The sequence below is a fragment of the Bidens hawaiensis genome, unplaced genomic scaffold (genome assembly GCF_021521415.1).
Source record: "Bidens hawaiensis isolate Kalapana, Puna unplaced genomic scaffold, B.hawaiensis_p1.1 tig00003058_1, whole genome shotgun sequence".
NCBI classification, from domain to species: Eukaryota; Viridiplantae; Streptophyta; class Magnoliopsida; order Asterales; family Asteraceae; genus Bidens; species Bidens hawaiensis.
In genome coordinates, this window is record NW_027491165.1 from 1507257 (window position 1) to 1531133 (window position 23877).

At 35.9% G+C, this 23877-nt stretch overlaps 2 protein-coding genes across 4 annotated transcripts; one reads left to right on the top strand and one right to left on the bottom strand.

Moving 5' to 3' along the window:
• Positions 1-6574: 6574 nt before the first annotated feature.
• On the top strand, positions 6575-8458 carry LOC143622152 (putative sarcosine oxidase). Its single transcript, XM_077093377.1, has 2 exons — positions 6575-7466; positions 7996-8458. The coding sequence occupies exons 1-2, from the start codon at positions 6575-6577 to the stop codon at positions 8367-8369; spliced, it is 1266 nt and encodes a 421-aa protein (XP_076949492.1). The 3' UTR covers positions 8370-8458.
• Positions 8459-8648: 190 nt separating this feature from the next.
• On the bottom strand, positions 8649-22114 carry LOC143622207 (protein HUA2-LIKE 3-like). 3 transcript variants are annotated; one of them, XM_077093411.1, is made up of 12 exons: positions 21843-22114; positions 20819-20895; positions 16717-17944; positions 15146-16554; positions 14678-15050; positions 13590-13698; positions 12972-13084; positions 12128-12315; positions 11526-12036; positions 10274-10565; positions 9469-9645; positions 8649-9026 (listed from the first exon to the last, which is right to left on the bottom strand). In XM_077093411.1, the coding sequence occupies exons 1-12, from the start codon at positions 21957-21959 to the stop codon at positions 8992-8994; spliced, it is 4629 nt and encodes a 1542-aa protein (XP_076949526.1). In that variant the 5' UTR covers positions 21960-22114; the 3' UTR covers positions 8649-8991. The 3 variants fall into 3 exon arrangements, with proteins under 3 accessions (XP_076949526.1, XP_076949525.1, XP_076949523.1); XM_077093410.1 differs by having other exon boundaries at positions 8649-9017; positions 15146-17944; XM_077093408.1 differs by having other exon boundaries at positions 15146-17944.
• Between the last annotated feature and the right edge of the window lie 1763 nt (positions 22115-23877).

The following is a 23877-nucleotide window of genomic DNA, read 5'->3' on the forward strand; positions in this document are numbered from 1 at the left end:
AGGGTTATTTTGAGAACCATGGTGAGTTTTAAGAACTTTAAGAACTCAATTTGAACCACACATTTAATTAAATGATATGTGGCTGAGATTAAATTTGATTAAAAAATGAAGCAGGAGAGAGAATAAGTATTTTTGATAATTACACAACTTTAAACGTTAGTTACACATGTGTAAAAAGTCGATTTGGTGTGTAAAAAAATACCATAATTTTGTGTACATCATTTACACTTATGTATTACACATGTGTAAAAAAAATTCGAAAAAAAAATTTGTTACGTTGAGTTCTTTCGAGTTCTTAAAACTCAAAATGGTTATCAAAAGAAATCAATCCATCAATACACAACACATATATATCAATACAAATAGCATATGCAGTGACCTTGAGTAACTCGAAGGAAACAAACCCCCAAATTTAAAACACTAGAAAGTATAATAAACCAACAACGTCATTTTGGCGGACATGTGTGCACCTCCGTCGACATACGATGGAGTGTTGGTAAAACCCGAGCGTTACGCCGGTGAATTGACGCAAATTCAGTTAGTATTGTTTATGTTCTTTACGGTATAGACATCATTGGTAAAACCTTAGCGTCCATAAAAATATATTTGTCAAATTATCTTATAAAATAATAAAATACCTAAAACGACATTTGTTTGGTCGGTAAACCTAGATGGTGGTAAAACCCAAGCATTGTCGATCACAGGCATTGATGTGGTAATTGGACACGAATTCATTTAGTTTCGGCTACGTTTGTTACGGTACCGAAGCTAAAGAAAGGAAAAAGAATATAAAAACTGACTGGACCAATGAGGTGTGGCGGTCAGTAAACTCGAGCGTTGGTAAAACCGAGCGTTGTCGGTCGCGGGTGTTGAGACGTTAAGTTTATGCGAATGCGGTCGATTTTCGTTATATTCGTTTTGATTTCGGAATAAAAACAAACAAAATTGTCCTTTGGTTAGCTTCCGTTTTGTGAGAATTAAGCCTCATGCATATATCTAGAAAAATACTCATATATTGTATCCTTTTGAGTGATTCAGATACCTCTTCCGGATTAGAACTTGTCTTGAGCATTCTACTCGAGATCAGGCGTTGCATAAAAAGAAAGGTAATATATTTCCAACAAACCCAAAATCTCCAAAAACCACAAACAACCACAATCAAAACCAAATCAAACACCCTATTCCTATCACCAAAAACCCTATCCAACCAAATTACCCATTCACCAGTAGAATTCAGCATTAATCTTTTACTGGTAGACCCTAAAAACCGGAATGCATTCTTTCGATTTCAATCTACTTTGTTGCCTACAATTTGCAAAACCTAAGTTGCCTCCAAAACTTAGGGAGAGAATCTTTCTCTTTAGCAATGAGGTGAGGAAAAAATGGCTCCAAAAGGAACAAATGCTACAATTTTGTGGGATCTCCAAAAGCGCAATGAGAAAAAGAGCAAAAATATATGAACGATGTTTGGGCTACGAAAATTGGTCTCATGAAAGAAGATGCAGAGTAAGTTAAACCCAATCCCAATACGAATATACCGAACTAATGAGGGTCGGGGCTATTAGACTCAAAGCAGAATGAGCCATTAGAACTGGAAGTTATGTTCAGAATAGGTTTGAGGAAAAACTGATCCACATCTTGGACAAAACCAGACTTGACGATCTGACTTTGAAAGAGTCATTAGGATTGTATAATAAAGAAAAAAAATTGTCGATTCACCACACTTTGGGACATAGAATGGAGAAAAGACAAGAAAAATAAGACACTTTGAAGAAGAAGCTCGATTAGTCGTATCCCTCCTAAACACCCTTGCTGAAAAACCCAACAAAACATATCACCCACATCAAAAACCTTTGAATATTTACTATCTTTTAACGTATGCAGCATTTCACAAAGTGGTGGAGAATTGATCTCCTCGACAAACATATTCTCTGTAAGTTATATCTTGACAAGGGAGTGTTTATACATACAACATTGCAAGTATGTCCACATATAAAGCCAAATGTGTGTGAACATTGAGAGCACATGACGTTTTACCTAAAAATAAGCTAATAAAAGCAAACCATAGTTTTATATATCACTACATATATTCTCATACTTTGTTCTTATGAACTACTGGGACTTTCTGAAACTTCCGTATAATATTAACAATTATATTAGAATAAATAACCACTAATGTTTATAATTTATATATTTAGGTAAATATAGCCTTAAAGAATAAAACAAGCTGATATACAAAGAAAAACAGAGAAAAACCGTGAAAACTGACTCAACACACCCCATTTTGGAGCAAGGCATGACCATGTTACAAGCATACAAGGAAAAGACAAAATTCAGAAGTCACAACACGACCATGTTGACACCAAAATACCCCCAAGTTGAAACTACCAAAGGAAAAGACAAAAATGAAAGATTCTGAAGCTTACCACGTGCCATGTTAACTCTCAACATGCCCATGTTGAAAGTATAAGAGAAAAGACAAAAGATGAAGCTTCCAGGCTCATGACGATTGTGTTATTTCACCTAATGTACTTCCTGACACATGCAATAAACACCACTAGACAATACTCTCAAGATGGGCCGTGTCCAGAGTCAACATGGCCGTGTTTAGACAAATCTTTCTTGTTGTACTTTCTGACAACACTATTAGAAAAAACTTTCAACATGGTTGCGTTGACCTTATCATGGTCGTGTTGAGACACCAGATCAGCCTATAAATACCTTGTCATTCTTCATTGAATGCATACCATTTAAGACTTGGAGGAACACTTAATTCACTCCACCCACTCACTTTCACCACCATTAATAATGGAATCATTCCATCCATCCACTTTTAAAGATTAAGGAGATTAAGCTATTGGAAGAAGTCATTAGCATCAATGATTAGTCATCCAAATTGGTTAGATTGTTCTAATTTGATCATGCTTGTATCTATTACTTTGATGAATAACATTATGCTTAGTATTGGCTAAACTTCCATAGTATCATCTTGGTTTATAATGAATCTTAATTGAAGTTTAATACGGTTGGTTAAACATGTGATCGGTTTATAAAAAGTAAAGGTTATGTTGTAATTATCACTTGTAAGGCCCCGTTACCGGTAGCCCTACTTTGGTATTGGATTTACTCATAAACGCAGTTCTAAATATCAGAGTTAATTAAAACTTCACGCGGAATATAAAATTCAACCGTAAAACATTACATAACTTTCAAATCTTGTTTTATCAAACATTCATAGTCATTTAAAAACAAAACATAGTCTTTTAAAACATCATAACATTTTCTTGAGACGCCAGTGTCTTCAATTCGATGCCATGTGTCCTCGTCAAGCGAACTGCCTCAATCTACTCACCTGCGTGCATACTAAAAGTCAGCTACGCTGAGTGAGTTCTAGTTAATCACACATTATACAATACATACACTTACCTTCGATATTATTAGGGTTCGATCCATTCCTTTTCTAATAGTTACTTTAGATAAGTCATACATACGTTCATACTTTATTACTTTCATACTATATGAATTACTGTCCTTTTCTATCTCGGATATTATTAGGGTCCGATCCCTTCCTTTTCTATCTTAGATATTATTAGGGTCTGGTCCCTCTTTCCTTTGTCTATCTCAGATATTATTAGGGTCTGATCCCTTTCTTGTCTATCTCAGATATTATTAGGGTCTGGTCCCTTTTTACTTCTCTATCTCATATATTATTAGGGTCTGGTCCCTTCTATCTCAGATATTATTAGGGTCTGGTCCCTCTTTCTTCATCTTCGTACATACCGTCTTTACATACCCATAACATACATACTTTCTTTAATCATTCATACATACTCATATATTGTACATATATCTATCATACACATTCATCTATCATAAACATACTTCCCTTGTTAGCATGTGCAATATCCGAAGACCGTTCACATACCGACAAGCTTTCATTCACATTTACGATATACATACATAACATATAAACCATATAAGGCATACACTTACCAGTTAAGGTAAGTGTATTAACTATCACATCGAGTATGCACACAGCCCCGAAAACATAACAAGGAAATGGGGCTAGAAACTCACCTGAATGCGGTTACGTTCACTGTTAATGGTAATCCCTTTTCTTGAGTTGTGCACGACTAACTGTATAACAATTACACGTATCAATTAACTATTACTACTCGTATCGTATTTCTATCTTTATTTAACCCACAACGAACGGGGGTCCGGGGGCGGCGCCCCTGGCAGCGGGGTTCTAGGGGCGGCAGCCCCTAGCGGGGTCCAAAGGGCAGAGCCCCTGGCTGGGGTCGAGCTGTCAGGTCAGTTTGAAAATTTTTATTTACATTAACTGTCTTAACACATTTTCCATTAGGATTTTAATTTATTTTCTAATTTGCTAACCCATTCTTCATAACGAATTTAGTCTGATTCGCTGTCTGATTCGTTACCTTAAATGTAAGCGAACATGCATGTTAAGCGAACTTAACGTAAGCGGACTTAACTTTGGCGAACTTAACATTCAGCGAGCTTAGTGTTCGGCGAACTTAGTGTTTAAGCGATCTTATCACCAGGCGAACTTATACAAGCGAACTTATATAAGCGAACTTTATACAAGCGAACTTATACAAGCGAACTTATATACACGCGAATGTATTTGGCGAAGTTATCTACAGTTATCGTCGGGTTTTGATTTTAACCCAATAGACCTCTGTGTTCAGCCTTTAATCCTTTGATATGATGCTAACCAATCCCGTGAACATTCCCATGGTCATTTTGGATAAGACTCGGCCCGAAAACACATAAAGTTTGGACCTTTAAGCTCAAAAACGTTCAATACTAGATTTAAGGTTTTCCTTGAACGAACCGTTTATGTTCACGGGTTCATTAGGTTCGTTTTAGCATCAAGTTTACAACTTTACGTTTCGTTTATACTCGATCTATTCTAGATTCAAGTTTCAAGACTAAACGTTTATAAAAACGTAAACTTTAAAGGTAAAACGGCTTACCTTTATGCGCTCTTCGGTCTCGGTTAGCTTGCTTATGGACTCTAGATCTTGTGTATGGCTCGTATAGCAAAGATCTACCAAAACTAACGTTCGCTCGATCCCGTTTCACCCCTTTCTCACTCGCGGCCGTATATGTGTGGTGGTGTGTGTGTTTTTGAGTGTGTAGAGAAATATGGAAGATGGAATGAGGATTATGGTTTTAGGTTGGTTTAAGGGGTATTTATATCCCTTAAATCCCATGGACCTAAGGCCCATTATCCTCTAATCTACCATAATTAATCCAAGTCCATCATTTATCTTTATTTAATGCCAATTAATTATTTAGGCCCAATAACTAAACGCGACTTCCTTTTATTAAATATGAATATTTAGGATATTACATCACTTGATGAGGATTGTTAAAATCTTCTTGAAAGACAACCCAAGTGTCAAGCTTGACAATGAGCCGGGGAACTACCACTCTTGTGAGGCCTTGGATAATAAACTTTAAAAGAGACACCATGTACCGAGCTTGATGAAAAGTTGGGGATTGTCATTCTTCATGGTAAAAGAAAACATAAATCCTAATAGGAACATGGACCAAGTGAAGTATTAGTAGTAATTAATCATTTTGAAATGGGAATGTTGACAACGTTGTGAAAACGGATTGTTGATATTAATCCACTAAAAATTGGTTAATTATTTGTTAAGTGAGTATGCAACATAACCTATTTTAAACAACTCTTGGATGGTTATTACATGATTTCTATAATTGTCCAAGAGTTGTGCGGGATAATATTTGGTAATTCAAGGTTTATCCTTTACAAGTTAACTAATCTTAACTGATATTTTAAGTATAATACAAATGTTATGTTTACTAAAATATTAAAGAGAATTCACTTAGTAATTTAAGGGATTGTCTCATCTTTAAAGTAAGTTACTTGATATATACTTAATATAAAACCACTTGCTAAAATGATGTTTTAGTTGAGGTCATAAAGTTATGCATATCTAATTTTTTAATTATCATGGAATAACATGACTTAGAACTAAGGTGTTATTCGCACTTTTAATTAACAAAGCAAGCTTATATCACATACTTACCAATTAATTGTTAAACCAAGTTAAAAGTAGTTATAACCAAGATGATACACTTTTGTATATATTGCACGTATAGGCTAAAAAAACTGTTTCTTCATGTTCATTCCGTACACTTATCAGTCATGCATGATTTACATGGCCCGTATCAACATACGGTCAACATACGGATGGTGTACGTATGAAGATTCCATCTACCCATCATTATTATTTGACTTGAAATTATCATTCAAACTAAGAAACAAACAGGTTAGTCTAACAAGGACCACGTAGCTCCTCTCTTCGGTTAGCCACCAAATGTAAAGATTCATCATTCATTAGTTATTTGTCTCCTTCATCACCCGTCACTATACCCCTGTAACTACATACTACCATCTTCGAACATGACAAAATCTCACTATAATCAATTCAAATGTCAATTCCCATGAGTGAAACCAAACCAAATAAGTAAGTATAACCCATCCCTTGTGCAATTTTGATCTTCCCTACACATACACATGGATGACTTACCCCAGTTTGAGGTAATCGTAATCGGCGCAGGCGTGATCGGAAGCTCAACCGCGTGCCATGCAGCCAAACAAGGCCACAAAACCCTACTCCTCGAGCAGTTCGACTTCCTACACCACCGTGGATCTTCACACGGCGAGTCCCGAACCATCCGTGTAACTTATCCGGAGCCTTACTACTCTCCCATGGTCATCGAATCCAAGAACCTCTGGAACGAAGCGGAATCAGAAATAGGATACAACATTCACTTCCCAACCCAACACCTTGACGTCGGTCCAGCTGATAACACCTTGCTGGTTGCCATCATCGCCAACTGCGAACAACAATCGATCAAACACAAGATTCTTGACCCTCACCAGCTGAAAAGATGGTTGCCTTTAGAGATGGAGATCCCGGATGACTGGGTTGCAGTTGTCACGGATGTTGGAGGCGTTCTGAAGCCGACGAAAGCGGTTGCTATGTTTCAAACGTTAGCGATCAAACACGGGGCGGTGCTCAAGGACAAGGTTGAGATTGTAGACTTGAAACTCGACCGACAGCGAGGTGGGGTTTTGGTGTTTGGGGAATCCGGGCAATTGTTTTGGGGGAGGAAGTGTGTGGTCAAGGCGGGAGCTTGGATGAGTAAACTGGTGAAGAGGGTTAGCAATGGCGGAGTGAGTTTGCCGATACAGCCCGTGGAAACGAATCTGTATTACTGGAAAGTGAAAGAGGGATACAAGTTTGATTTCACCATTGAAGGAGGCTTTCCGTCGTTTGCGAGCTATGGTGATCCGTATATGTACGGAACACCGGCTTTGGAGTTTCCTGGTTTGATCAAAGTTGCGGTTCATGGTGGTCGGGACTGCGATCCGGATTTCAGGACTTGGGGGGCAGGTGGACCTGGTATAGGATTATGAATTTGATTCGGTTATCTGTTCCACAGAAATTGTTTATTCGGATAACCGAACCGGATTCAAACTTGTTTATAAGGTTTATTTTATTTGATACATATTGGGTATGTTTGGCAGAAGCCTTTAAGAGCTTTTAAGAGCTTCAAGCTTTTAAGAAAAAACTAATACTTAATTAAAAGCCTTGTTTGGTTCAATGAGCTTGAAGTTTTTAGGTCAGGAGAAAAAGCTTAAAGTTTAAAGCTTCTACTAGTAACGTTTAGAAAAAGCTACATGCTTTTAGCATCTTAATTTACTTAAATAACATTCTAAAATAAATACATTTACTATTATTGTTTTTAGTTATGCTCATTTTAGTAATTTTATACCTTTATTAAAAACTTCAGCTACTCTGCCAAACATGTAAATATTTCTAAAAAGCTACAGATTCCAGCCACTAGCTACCAGCTAGTTTTGCCATACATACCCATTATATTGTTGTTAACTAACTCTAACTAACATATATATTGTTTAATGCCAACCAGGTAATGAAGGGACACAGACGGTGATTCAATATCTGAAAGAATGGATCAAATCGACGTTTGGCTATAGGGTCGATTGGGAAGGTGGGCCAATGATGCGTCAGTCTTGCTTGTATTCGTTGACACCGGATGGGGATTTCGTGATAGATTTCTTGGGTGGTGAGTTCGGTGAAGATGTGGTCATTGCGGGTGGGTTCTCGGGGCATGGTTTCAAGATGGCTCCGGTGGTTGGGCGGATGCTGGTGGATTTGGCGGTAGGCGGGACGGAGGCTGCAGTTCGCCTGGATGAAGAAATAAAGCATTTTAAGGTGACAAGATTTGAAGGGACTCCTAGAGGAAATGTTAAAAGTTTTGAAGACCAAGTTCGCCTTAGGTAGCCGATTTCGTTTGTCAAAGCAGTATGGGTTCGAGTCTCGACATGAACATTAGTTAGGAGTTGGTTTCAGGGCTGTCGAATAATAATAATAATAATAATAATAATAATAATAATAATATTTTGATTACTTCATGTTTGTATTGAATATAGCCATGTTAATCAAGCCAACTCGTTTTTTCTATAAAGACTTGCTTTTTATTTAAGTTTTATATTATATGAAAAGAAAGGGCATAGATGAAAATTGATCACTTCTTCACTCACGTTGATAATCTGGCACGATATTACTAAAAAAGCAACCGATCTATTTCAGTATTTAAACCAGGATAACAAAAATGTACAGTTTGGGTAAACAAGAATGACAGATGACAGAATTAAAACATCTAACAGTTTTGAGTAAACAAGAAAGAATAACATCATCTGCTAACCTTCAAAACGAACCAAAATTCGATGACAGGATGCTGTTGCAAACATGAAACACACATTTTCACGGGCCATGTATTCTGTGCAATGTTGATGCTTAAAGTTTCTTCTAGAAGATTTGGTACACGGGTGTTTTGTAACAAACTTCATGCTATTTGGTCTGCTATTATATAATTTTGAAGAAAATAGGTTTGCTCCATGTGTCATCTTGGTCTCCAGTAATTAGGACCTGCAACACCTAATATAATATAATATAAGTTTAGCATTTGGCAGGCAAATTAAGATGCCATTGCAAAACTAGAAATATCAAATTTGCCCAACAAATCAAAGAATGACACATTTCTAGCTTAATTTAATTCACATTTTTTATTCACACATAAATGATAGTATCTGATTCGAACATACATACTCAACTGTTCAGTTATCTGCTGTCGAGAAAGCAAAAGAGTTAAACAGACGAGACGATGTTTCAATTTGCTTGCTTATCGTCGATGTCGATCAAAAATCAAAATTAAACAAATATAATGAAAAGGGGTAAAATGGTCATCAAGTAATAATTAATTGAAGTTATATGATATATTTTTTTTGTTCGGTATATATGCAAATTTTCAAGTTTATAAGATTAAATATAAAATTAATTCAATATTGAAAAATTTTAAAACTAAAAAATAAGAGCGAACCTCTAGTAGCCATATGAACTGGTGCTTCGGGGTACGGTGGATAAGGCGGCATATCTCTATGATTTGGAGGTCTTACAGGATAGTACCAGTTGTTACTAGACATTGGTGGTTCATAAGGTGGGCCTGCATACATATTGGGAGGATACGATCCTCTGGGCCCATCCGGATAACAAGGACCTGTTATTACACAAATAAATTAACAGATTAAAACAAATACTAAATGTAGATTCTTGCAAAACAAGTGTATTGATCCTAGAAACAAAAAAAAAGATTGCAGAAGTGGTCCCCTAGATTTTAAAAACTGCAAACTTAGTTCAAACATTTGTGAGGGTTGCACGTTTAATGCCTACAGTTAATCCCAGTTAGTTTTAACAAAAAAAGTTATGTCATTTGAAACTAATGTGAGTGAAATTGTTTATTTTCAAACTTGAAACCCTAAAAATTAGTTTTTCAAACTTATGTCAACTGCATCACTTCCGATTTTTAAACTGAACCTTCAACTTTGTCAAGGTTTCAAATAAAATTAGATTAATCTCTCACATGAAGGACTATTTTATTAGGGTTTCAAATTTAAAAAGACACAATCACCCTCACATAAATGGCACGACATCCCTTTTCCGTTAAAAACTAACTGGGATAAACAGTAGAGAGTAGAGACCAAACGTACAACCTTCTCACAAATATTTGAGATAAGTTTGAATTTTAAAATATTGGGACCAAACTTGCAATGTGGTCTAAGTGTCAAACCACAGGGACTATTTATATAACTTTTCTAAATGACTGAACTAATAAATAATATATTTACCAGAAAACGGAGGGGGTTGAAACCGCCAGCTGTCATCATATGGAGGCACGTGCATTCTGTCATGATCACTGTAAAAGTTACCGGTATCTGTACCGTTGACAAAATGGAATCTTCCAGAGTATGAAGGAGGTGGGATTTCACTGCATGAATGATCTGATTGAATATATGAGAACTGAGATGATGGGGCAGGATGTGGTGGCCTTAGGTGGGCGTTACTGGCGGCTTGAACAGGTGGACGGGGGATACCGCAAGAGGAAGAGTTAGATGATTCTGGTAGTTCATTAGCACCGTCCTGCATAACCTGAATCGTCACATTCACAAGTAAATGTCTATGTTTTTAACCTTGTAGAAATTCAGTGTCAATAATGTAATCAAACTACTCTAAAAAGTAAAAAATGCTATGATTTTTCTGAAAAAAATGAATTAGAAGATTCTATGCCTTAAAAACACGCATTGGCCAACTTTTGCCCTATGAAATATGTTTGCCCGTAATAAACAAAAACATGTCCATATTTAATCACTTCAAATGGTTAGGGTTAACCCAAACATGCCTGGTTTGACCTTTTAAGAGATAAAAATGTATCCTGTTTTGTTTCAAAAGATGATGGGCTGATAAGTTGATTAACATGTCTGGATTGTTCATTATTCGGTTTAATACCGAATTAACCAAAAACCGAACCTAAAACCAAAACAAATTCTTGATCAGCTATTTGGTTGAAGTGTACTGGTAACCGTAACAAAATAACCATCTCGGTTTTCGGTTTTACAAACTGCTGAAATCGGTGAACTGCATATGAACTGCATAAACCGGTCAAACCGAATAAGATATTCAGTTACTCGCTTAACCAATATAAGAAATGATATTGGTTATTATCCAAAAACTGACTCAGATTCGGCACTGTTCGGTTTGAGCTATACTAAATTTGGTTCGGCTTGAACCATACAGAACTCTGTCCTGTTTTTGGTTACGACCGAATAAACCGAAAACCCCTTATCCCTTAACATGTCAAAACAAGTAATTTCGGGCACCAGTCAAAAGGACCAGGTTGGATGGTTTAAAAACATTTTTTGTCCAAACTCCAACATGTACATGCCTTATTAATTGTAAATACCACATGGTTGACTTTCAATCGTAAAGCTATTTCCTTTTACGCTCACTTTTTACTCGTTTGACTTAAGCTCATTTCTTACACGTTTTACCTGTTAATATATATATATATATATATATTGCGAACATAAATTTAAAACTTACCTGACTAGTTACATAATGATTGGCATCAGGAAAGGAGGCTGGAGGTGGTGGAGGAAGGGCGGCCTGAGGCGGTGGTGGAAACGACACGAGAGGTGGTGGAGGTAGAGGGAGCGAGACTGGTGGCGGTGGTGGTGGGGGAAAGGGACCCAGAGGCGGTGTTGGCGGTGGTGGTGGTGGAAGAGATACAAGTGGCAGTGGAGGAGGTGAATTTGGCAGAGGGGGAGGCAAATCTTTCGGTAATGGCGGCAAACGTTGTGAGCACGCGGTTACTGTAACTTCACTTTCATAGGTAGGGGCCACATCTTCCATTTCAAGCTCACCATCAACATCCTCCAGTACATGGGTATGCTTCTCTGTTGCAGGTGTGTTAACCTTATCATGTCCTTCAAAAATTCCTGAATCGTGCTCAGGCGTTACCGCCTCAAAACCCTCGGCATCAGAATCACTTCCTTCGTTTTCATCTTTCAGCATTGTTGGTATGCAAAAACCAGATAGCTGTATAGTTGAATTACTGAAACATTGACACGTTGTACACCAACATCATTAATAATTAGGTACTATTTACCATATAGAAAAAATAATATATATTATTGATAGACTACCTTCCATACTCATCCATTAGCATACCCTCAACTTCTCTAACAGGATCATCAAAGGCACGTTCGTTTCTTAAGGTTCGGTGAGAATTACTATGCCTATAAGACATCTTGTTGAGGGAATCGAGCTCACGAATATGGTGACGAATCATTGGTTCCGGAATAATCTTTCTTTCTTGCCACAGCTTTAGAACCTGCACAATAATAATAATAGAATAATAAATAATAACACTTCAGTACCTGGTTGAAACAGGGCCAGGTCAGTTTCAGTCTCAGTCAACTCGCAAACGTTCTGCCTAATTTAAATATTTTAACAGTAATTACTTTGTTCATTATGATTACAAAAGCCAAAATAACAATCTAACTTTTTGAAGAAAAAGGTTTAAGAAGCTGCACATGTTAAAAATCATGTTCCCCTTTATGTAAACATTTTATTTAATCTGTTTGAGATGCAACACAAGTAAACTGACCCATTTATAAACTTCTTACCTAACTTTATTGTCAATTTTCAAATCGTTCCCCTTTTAGCTAATATTTTTGTATTCCCTTATAGCTAGGAGTGCCAATCGTCGGTTTGGCGGGTTGAAAAACTCAACCAGAACACAGTCCGTATTTTTGTTTGTGTCAATAATATCAACCCTAAGCCCGCACACATTTATAATTGTGTAAACTAAGCATGAACCGTTTAGCCCATTTATCTAAATGTGTTAACCAGGTTGGAGGGCGATAACCAACAATGCTGAAAGATGATAGTAGTAGTAACAACAGAAACAGCAATAAGAATAGTAGTAGTAGAAATACTAATAATAATAATAATAATAGATCAACAATACGTTAAAAACAGACTTGCCTTTAAACACTGCCTACGGTTTTCAAAAGCACCACTCCCTGGAGGGGCAGCAGCCAACAATAGCCGTGGTAGCACTGCTTGAATAGCTGAAGGATACAAACCACCCACACCACCTGAAACACATATTCGCATCACTTTTATAAAACCGTTCACAAAAATTATGAAAAAAAATTGCACATTAAAGAAACACATATTACAATTTCCCAAATTTTAACAACCAACTTAAAATTAGACACAACATAGAAACTAAGTTACTATCTGATATTTTATTAACAGCCAAGTTACATGTTACCAATTGTAGGAACAAATAGCAAGCAGCTTATTAATTAGTATATATGTATATGTCACATTTATTAATTCTTTTACAAAATACTATCTGGACAAAAGTAACAATGTTTTCAATTTTCAACCATGTAAATCAATTACTTTTTAGTTAATTCACATAAGCATTTTTGCATATAAGCGCAATTCATGTAAAATCAGTTAAAATACGCCTGGTTGCTAAAGTCATTTTCTAACGGTTTATTTTATTAATAATAACTGAGAATAACAAAGAGCTTAACTGAGAATAACAAAGAGCTAGCCTTATATAACACCAACACAAATGAAAATATTTACCTTTAAGCCCTCGAGAAAATTGTGCAATAGAATCCACAAGAAAGAACAAGTCAACCCGTTTATGTAAACTTGATTCAGCTTCCAAACTGCGAGCAATAGTCTCCACCACCTAATTAATCATGAGAATAATTAAGAGTAAAATAAGGAAATCAGTACTTAGTAACTATGAGTCTTGAATGCTACAGATTTGGTCCCTGTAGTTAAGTAGAAATTACAGATTCCGTCCCTAAACACTGTTCATTACACTGGCCGTTCCTGTTCAGTTTTTAATTACATTTTGGTCCCTGGGCTCTGTACATTGTAGAAAATACCCTTCATTCTTCATCTAAATATATTTCCACTTGTTAATCTATTCCTTTAAACTCAAATTTCATAACTTTTTAAATTTTGTTGAAAAAAAACCTAAAATTGTTAACTTATTAAGAGCTCATAAACCTAGGCTTGTAATTTACTTTTCAGTTCTTAAAAGTTGGTAGTTATTTCAAGACAAATTACTACGCAGTTAATGCCAAAAAATAGCGGTTATCGGTCAATGACTGATATCTGAGATATCGGTTATTGCGGTGGGATAGCGGAGTGTGTGTGTGCGTGTGTGTGTAACACCAAAAAGTATCTAATATTAATACTTAAGTCTTATACCAAAATCATAAAAGTCAACAGTTCAACACAAAATAACAATATTTTTAATTTAAGACATGATTTAATCAATTAATCGAAAGCCATGAAATCATCCTCCGAGTCCACATCAACCAAATCCTCCAATATATATGTCTTTAACTCGTTCAATAATAATCAGATTTAGGGCTTAGGGTTAAATAAAATGGAATTGGGCTATGGGCCAAAAAAAGGTAACGGTTTGGGCCAAAAAGTTTAACAAATTTGGGTCAAAAATATTGAACTGATAAACTCGCCGATAAATCCGATATATCGGTAGTCTAATAGCGGCATAATAGCGGTAAATAGCGCCGCACATATCGGAACCGATATTTGGGCCGATATTTCGACCGCTATTTTACAGACAGACCGATAACCGCTATAGCACCGATATTAATAGCATAGTTAACAAAAATATAAAAATAATAATTTACCTTGACAGCCATGCCGAACTTAGCGCAGTCAATGGCAATACGGGTAGCTCGGTCAATGCTCTTTTTGGTGCGTGTTAGTGTCCCAAGACTTGTTTCAAAAGATTTCAAAGCAGCGTGTGCTTCTGAAACAGTATTCCACTTGTTGCTAGTGTGTTGTAGTTTTCTATGCACATTAGGACTACAAAAACTATTGTTTTCATGTAAACTACTACTCGAAGAAGAGGGTGCTCGGGTAGCTGACACACTTTTAAGGCTTGTGTTATCTTCAGAATTCAGAGTGGAATGAGAGTGTTCAATACCTGAGTCAACGGTAGTCAACTCTTTAGCATCTACTTCCATGTTTGACTTATTGGTTACCTCGGCATCTTCAAATCTATCACAAATATGGTTCCAACATGAACTTATAAAAAACGGACCTAAGTAAAATAAAAAAATGAGAAATAACAAAATAGATGCATATTAACTTACACTGCATTATCATTGCCATTATCTTCAACTGGACGGACCGCCATGATGACATCAGCGTCTGAAACAACATTTTCCAAACTACTTGATACTGGAGCTAAACTCACCCCAGAACCAGTTGCCTCAATCACCTCCCGACTAGAAGGTTGACCGCATGTGTTGACCGTGTCAAATGTTTTTGGGCTTTGAGTACACACAACGGCTTCAACTGTTCTTGTAAAAGAACCCATCAAGACAGAATCTTTACCGTCATCAATTTCCATAGGCTTTTGCTCTGGGCTACTGCCACTCCCAGAAGGTTGACTGCATGTGTTGACCTCATCAATCATCTTGTTCTGTTCAACCGGTAAAGATAAATTACTACAAATTTCCGTTTCCTTACTCTCAGTTCCATTAAAAACGGCTTTCACGGTGGACGGCCCACTACGAGAAACTTGTTCATCTTCTGCCACATGAGCAGGTTGACTGCACGTGTTGACCTCATCAACCATCTCATTCTGTATAACTGGTAAAGTTAAACTGCTGCAAAATCCATCTTTTTCTGTACTCTCTACAGTTCCATTAATAAAGGATTTCATGGTGGGCGACCCGTCAAGAGAAACTTGCCTATCTTCTTCAGCATTAGCAGGTTGACTGCAAGTGTTCACCTCCTCAAACGTCTCATTCTTTTCAACTGCTATTGAAAAATCGCTACAAGGTCTATCGGTTTTTTTATTCTCTAAAGTTCCATTAATGATGGTTTTCATGGTGGATGGCCCATCAAGAAAAACTTGTTCATGTTCTACAACATTAGCAGGTTGACTGCACATGTTGACCTCATCAATCATCTCATTCTGTTCAACTGGTAAAGATAAACTGCTACAAACTTTATCTGTTTCTTTACTCTCTAAAGTTCCATTGATGGTTGATGGTCCATCAAGAGAAACTTGTTTATCTTCTGCAACATTAACAGGTTGACTGGACATGTTGACCTCTACAATCATCTCATTCTGTGTCACTGGTGATGATAAATTGTTACAAATTCCATCTGCCTCCTTGATGGATGGCCCACCAAGAGAAACTTGTTTATCTTCTCCAACGTTAACAGGTTGACTGGACATGTTAACCTCATCCATGATCTCATTATGTTCGACTGGTGAAGATATATTGCTGCAATCTTCATCTTTTTCGTTACTCTCTACAGTTTGATTGTTAATAACTTTTATGGACACCTGGTCATCTTCTGCAACGTTAGCAGGTTGACTGCATGTGTTGACCTCATCAACTATTATACTCTGTTCAACTGGTAAAGATAAGTTGCTAGTTTCCTTACTCTCTAATGTTCTATTGGTAGCGTGTTTCACGGTGGATGGCCCACCAAGAAAAACTTGTTTATCTTCAGCTACATTAACAGGTTGACTGCACGTGTTTACCTCATCAACCATCTCAGTATGTGCAACGGGTGAAGATAAATTGCCACAAACTGGTTGTTTACTTTCTAAAGTTCTATTGATCATGGTTTTTGAGCTGAACAGCTCGCAAGAAGAAACTTGTTCATCTTCTGCAGCATTAGCAGATTGACTGCATATGTTGACCTCATTGATCATCTCTTTATGTTTAACTGTTTCTTTACTCACTAAAGTTCCATTGATTATGGTTTTCATGGTGGACGGCCCACCAAGAGAAACTTTTTTATCTTCTGCAACATTTGCAGACATAGCTTCTAGGGCCCGATGGAGACGTTTGGAAGGCGGTAAAGCAGCTTCGCCCTCAACCAAACAACCAAAATGTTTCTTCTTATTAGCTTCCCATAATGGTGGTTTATTAACACCACATTTGTTTGATGTAAAACACGGGTCAAATTCTTGTTGACCCGTATCTTGATCATCCTCATTGTTTAACACCATAATGTCCTGGCCCGTTTTATTTACAAGTTCAGAGGTTTGACCCATTCGAACCCGGGCCCGTTTCACTAATGGCAAGTGATGATCACCATCTTCTTTTGAATACTTCCCAACAGATTCAGTATCGGAATTCTGAATCAGTTCGGTTTTATCAGGAAAGTCACGTTTTTTACTTGGCTTTCTTTTCTTCTTTAAAATGAAAGACTTATTTTGGAATTCAAGAATCTGACTCAGCTTCATGTCATGATCATTTTGTAGAAACTTATTATTATAATCAGACTGTACACAATTTCCATCGATTAAACTCTTTGTATCAGAATCAACAGTCGCGATTTCTGAATCATTTTCTTCAAAACTTGCATTTGAACCTGGTGATGTTCTGACCCGTTTGGTTCGCGATACATTCGACAAATTACCATTATTAATCACAACATCTTCTGATTGAGATCTAGAAGATTCTGCTCTAACAGAACTTCTTGACCTTCGGGCAGAAGGTACCCGAGTACCAAAAACCTTCTTTCTTGAGTATGTGGTCGGTAAAGGTGCTTCCTTGACTGCCAGATTACAACTATTCCCCTCAGACAACTTTTTGTCATCTTGTGTGTTAATAGCAGCACTCTCATCATTAGGTTTTAAGGAGACTGAAGCTTTTGGGCACGAGTCAGTAGTTACGCCGGTCTCGTCCTTTGTCGCTGAACTGGCGACACATTCCTCTGACTTGATCGTGTTTGTTGATGCATTTTGGCCAGTTATAAGATTAACGTCGTCAGCTTGCTTCTGTTGTTTTAACTCCTCATAACGATCAATAATTTCCCTTGCAGCACGAACAAAATCGGCACCTTTACCGTGACGTTTGTTTAAAATAGACGCTCTCTTCTCTTCAGTAAAAGCCTCAATATCAACTGGATTGCAGAATGCTCTGCAAAGAGATATTTATTAATCAGTGCATCGAAACTACCCATGAAATGTAAACAATACTCTTTTTTGTCAAAATAAGTGTGTTTGGCATATGCATGAAGTGAAAGGATTGGAAAACCAGTCAAGAAGGATTCATGTCGAAAAGGGTAATTTCTTGAATAGAATGATGCTGAAATTTTATGCACTAAAGGAAAACAAGTGACCCTCGTCCTGTTTAACCCATTTTCCAAAATTCCCACTTAGCTAAATTTTATGTTTTACCCGTTTAGCCCATTAAAGATATAGCATAACCCCGAATCAATTCACTAATGAGTAAATGGGTCCTAACTGACACCTTAAAACGAGTTGAGAGACAAAATATCATCAATGCAAGATGGTGAAGTAAACTATAACAACAAATCAAGTTAAATGTATCAAACTACTTGAAGGCATCACAAAAGTAATATATGAACAAGTACTATTACATAATATGTTGAAACCCAATGCATACAAAAAATAAGGGGTGTTTGGAGTTTCACTCATAAAAAATCACATTATCGTGAATTTTAACTGTAATAAGCAGTTTACAATGTTTGGATAAACATATTCTACTTCTCAGTATACGAAAAATAATGGAACAAATGAATGGTTCTGGATAATCAGTTTCATTCTAGCTGCAACAAAACTGTTTTATCAAATAAAAAAAGATGTGCATAATACCCCTTCCTTTAGCCTAATTGTAAGGACTTTATTCCCATCCAAAACGGCAAATCTCCCTTAACCACAAAAATGTCTTCTTTGTTCATCTTACTATCAATTCTTTAACAATCAGAAGTTTGCAGACACTTAAAACAGCTAATATTAATATCATTAATAACATAGTTATTAAAAGCCCTCGCTACTTGCGTCTAGTCCCATTTTCAAGGTGAGGGCCAATATATGCACTTCATGTTCCTAGGCCCTCGCTTCTTGAAGTTGACGACACCTCTGTTAGTATTAATGACGAATCGTGAATAATGATCAATTTGAACCTTTACCATTTATCAATTTTTGAACTTTTGGTTTTCAGGTTTTAAGCATTTTGGTATTTTACTTTGAACATTTTGTTGTTCTATTTTTGGAATTACATTTTTTATCTTGACCCTTTTAGAACTTTTAGTAAGATGATACTAAATGTTATATAATAGCTTTTGCTTATTTTATTTGAAGAATAGTATTGTTTTTCTAATACATAATATATTTTAAATTTTTTGTTGTTTAAGTGTGCTTTTTTTCTTATGCCCTCACTTTGTTTGTGCCTTGCTCCTAGGCCCAAGGCGAGGCCTATGTGCCTTGAGTGCGCCTAGCACCTTTGATAACTATGATTAATACAACTACAAACAGTAAAAGCATGTCCAAACAATATCTTCTACGAAAACATGTTTTAATCCAACCGAGTATCTAATTATGACTACTAGATTAACACAACTACTTAAAAATGTGCATCCTAACATTAAGGATTATCGTTGATCTTGATAAAGGTGTGATCCCGCGTGCATAAAGTGATATATAAGATCGGTGTGTTTTGCATGAAGTGAATTATGTGATTGTTCTGCTTCACATTCCACTTGCACAATCTATTTCTTAGATTTGTTTTACATGTTCATCCCTTAGATCAACTTTAACAAATCATGAACTCTATTCTAGTTCACTTCACAGACTGAAAACACAGTAGTCACAAGAACATATTGTAAGTTGTAATACAAAGTTCATATAATGAGAACTCAAAAACTGTATCCTTATTTTGGTACCCACATAAACAAACTTAAAACATTCAAATACTTACAATCATACAAGGGTTGTTAGCACACTCTCAAATCTAGATATAGCTATAGTTTTATTTAAATAAACTACAAGCGCACCTTATGAATCTAGTGCTCATAAAGGAAGCATCTTCTCTAGGGCTTAAACTATACCAAAAAGAGAATTACATACCTCGTCTACAGGTTACTGTCCAACCTGAGTACGAGTTATTCCCCTTGTGATTCCTTCAATTGTCAAAGAAATTGGATTGATTGATGAGAGTTAAAACCATACACCTAATTATCAGCTTCACGTTTACTAATTGTTTGAAATTTGCTAGTACTATTTAAGTTAAAGAAGCCAATTTTCAAAAAGCAATCACCAAACAGAGCTTTAGTAGTCAAGAAAACATGCATAAAAGAACATATAATAAAATGCAATCAAAAACCATATAAGCATTCATTGAACCATAAATCAATATTAGCTAGTACAACAATTCAAGCTCATTTAGTCAGCATACTTCCTTAAAAGTCAAACCTTTGACTTACGCTTAAAAGACTACTGGATGATGTCACCTCACTCATGTAGCATAATTGAATGATGATTTCTAGTCAAGTAACAAAATTTTGCAAAAAAAATATATATATGCAATAATGCGTAACTCTTAAACAGAATCCAAAATCATCACATAAATATGCCAACTGATTATTGAATTAAAACAAAAAAAAAATAACAATGTAAGTTGTTTTGTGTCACAAAAATGAAAATTACAAATCTATATTATCACACTCACAAACAAGTACAGATGCATAAGGCGCTTTTTTCCACAAAAAAACACACAGTAACATAAAGCACACACAATAGCTTAAACTAACTTACTCGTCAAAGTTGCTTGCACAAGCACATAAATGGTGTGTTCTCAGAAGTATAAAAAAACACCGTATGCAGATGTCCTTATTTTTTGAGTGTGATAATACAGATCTGTGATTGTTTTAACATTTGTGTACTAAATCAACTTTCATAGTCAAATTTTTTAATATATCGACTCATAAAAAATAAATCCAAAATCACAATTAACACAATAACAGAATCCAATAGTAGAAGATATGCTCACATTTGTTGAGTTCCAAAGAAAAAGACTAGAACTTTCTTCCAGTCAGTAGTGTATCCCCACTTTTCTGGCTCGCTAACCTGCAACCAACATACAAATTTCAAACTTTAGTTATATAAAACTATCAAACTTAATGACTTTACAGAAAATTCTACAAGTATCGACATCTCATTGGGTTCACATTACAACAATAACAAAAAAGCATAAAACAAGTCTCAAACTTGGTGCAGAATCAATTAAACAAGTCATGGATTATCAGTCAAACAAAACCCTACACACAACCAACATACAGGTTTCAAACTTTTGTTATAAAATGTAATCAATACACATAAAAAAAACTATTAACCATAATAATAAATCTAGAAACATCAACATCTCATTAGAGTCACATTAAAACAACAAAAAACACAAGTCTCAAACTTGGTGCAGAATCTATTCAATAAGTCATGGATGATCAGTCAAACAAAACCCTAAATTTACAGACAACCAACATACAAATTTCAAGCTTTTGTTATCAAAACACATAAAAACCATTTAACTGAATGTTAATTCCACAAATACCAACATCTCGTTAGGTTCACATTAAAACAATAAGAAAAACCCTAACTTTATTCAAAAACTACAGAAATGAGATTCACATTAAAAAAATAAGAAAAACCCTAAATTACACACAACCAACATACAAATTTCAAGCTTTTGTTATAAAAAGTTGTCAAAAAATATAAAAACCAATAAACTTAATAACAATTCTACACATACCGACATCTCATTAGGTTCACATTAAAACAATAATAAAAAAAAACCCTAACTTTACACACAACCAACATACAAATTCCAAACTTTTGTTATAAAATGCTATCAAAACACATGGAAACCATTCAATTTAATAACAATTCTACACATACCAACATCCCATTACCTTCATATAAAAACAATAAAAAAACCCCTAAATTTATTCAACTACTACAGAACCAATCAATCAACCAAAACCCTAAATATAGAGCGAAATGAAAGGAAAGAAACATACCGTGGCAGGCCAAGCAGGAAAACCCTTCATCTTGGCCATAACAAGATCGCCGACGTTCCACTTCCGGCAAGCGGCGGCGGCGGCTTTACTGCGACCTTTTCTCCGACTAGGCGCCATAATAATAAACCCTTTTCTAAAAACTAAACAACAGAACAATCTAGAGGCATTTAGAGACCAAGAATTAACACTGAATTTGTAATCAAGATTCAAACTTTTAAAGATTAAAAGTGATAAAAACCCAAACTTTAAGTTGAAATTGAAACCCTAATGATAATAATAATCTGAAAGGGGGTTTGTGGGTTTGTGTGTTAAAAAGATATTATTATTCACTTCACAAATGGGAAGAAGAAGAAAGAAAACAGATATGCATTTGGTGGGGGTGTGGTGCTATTGTGCGCCCAGATACGTAGGTTACACGGTACAGGAGTCTGTCAGTTATTGGGCTAACGTCACCCGTGATGCTCTTTAAATGGGCCTCAATTACTATTGTCATCTCATCTGGGCTTTTTAATCGAACATTTGACAACACATGTCTCAAATGTTTTTAAGGTGTTAATCAAATTAGCAATAACCATGTCTAGATAGTCGGCTCGTGAATTAATCATCATACACTGAATGCTCCATAGAATCAAGCAACTTCTTGCCATGTGCAGTATTTCCAAGGGAACACCCACCTTTTTTTTAACCTGCTTGCAATAAACATGAACTGAGTTGTGTGCTCGCTTAAAAGTTTGGGTTTGATAGTAACCGGATTCGAGATCGGCGGTCTCCCAAGATATGACCTTTTGAGCGGGTTAGACTCCAAAGAAATAAGATAAAGAATTAGACATTTGTCTTCATAATTTTCTGCTTACATTCAATATAACAAAGAGGCCTTATATAGGCTTACAATGCAACAATAAAAAGGAAAACATGACATAGTGGAATTGTAATTAACTACCAACTACATGCATAAATATATAACTACTAAACGTGGGTACTAAATGCAATTGACAAAACATGCATGCAAGCTAAAAGAAACGTGGGTCTATGATGGAGGTGGGATTGAGGACGTATCAGGGTTTAGGATCTTCATGCAGTTCCACACCATCTTCAATGGTTAACATTAGCGTGTGTGGACCTGTGGACCATTGAGGATTAAGTTTCAAAGGGGGTAGTCGGTAAAGAATATAAATGATTTGATACAGTTTATCTAGTTTGAAAAGACATTGACTGCATCAACTTAGGGGGATGGCAATACCGGATTCAAGATCAACAAAATTCACAACAATTGAAAGAAGAAACCAAAAGTGTCACACAAATTGAAAAGTGTCACTACAAGTAATGAAGTGTCGCTGGTAATAATTAAGATGAACAGGCTAAGTGTCGCACTTGAAATAGCAGGTGTGTTGATGTTCAAGTGTCATAATTAATGTCCTGCTCGATAGTATCACAAGAAACACGGAACTATCTCTAATTTTCATTACCAGGGAGTGTCGCACAAAAACAAATTGTCTCTGGTATAACGACTCTAGGATAAAATATCTGAATTGTCACTAAAAACTTGTGTCATTATTTGAAGATTGTCAAATTGTCGCTATAAGTTCATGAAGTATCGATGTTTGCAGCAGTTGTGCTCTTCACAATTTTTGCCAAAATCTCACTTTTTCAACAACCAACTCACCCAATAACATATTTGAAATATCCAAAAGCTTCTCGGTCATCAAAACCTCTATATTACCAATTCAAACACGAATGTGACTAGGAAATGAAGAACTATCAAACGTTTTGCAAAAACTCTAAAAACAAAAAAAAACAATCAAGAGAACATATGCTCCGGTACCAAATTGTAATTCTAGTTTATCTCTAGATCTTGAGAATGCTTGGTTACTCAACTGATAGGATCTTAGGTTTACCAATTGATTTTGTAAACAAGATCCAAAATAACAGACTTGATGATAAAATAAGCAAAACCCAAATTGATTCAATCAACAAACATTCTTGGTATTGATATAAAGTAAAGATATAAATGATTCAACACATGCTAGATTATTAC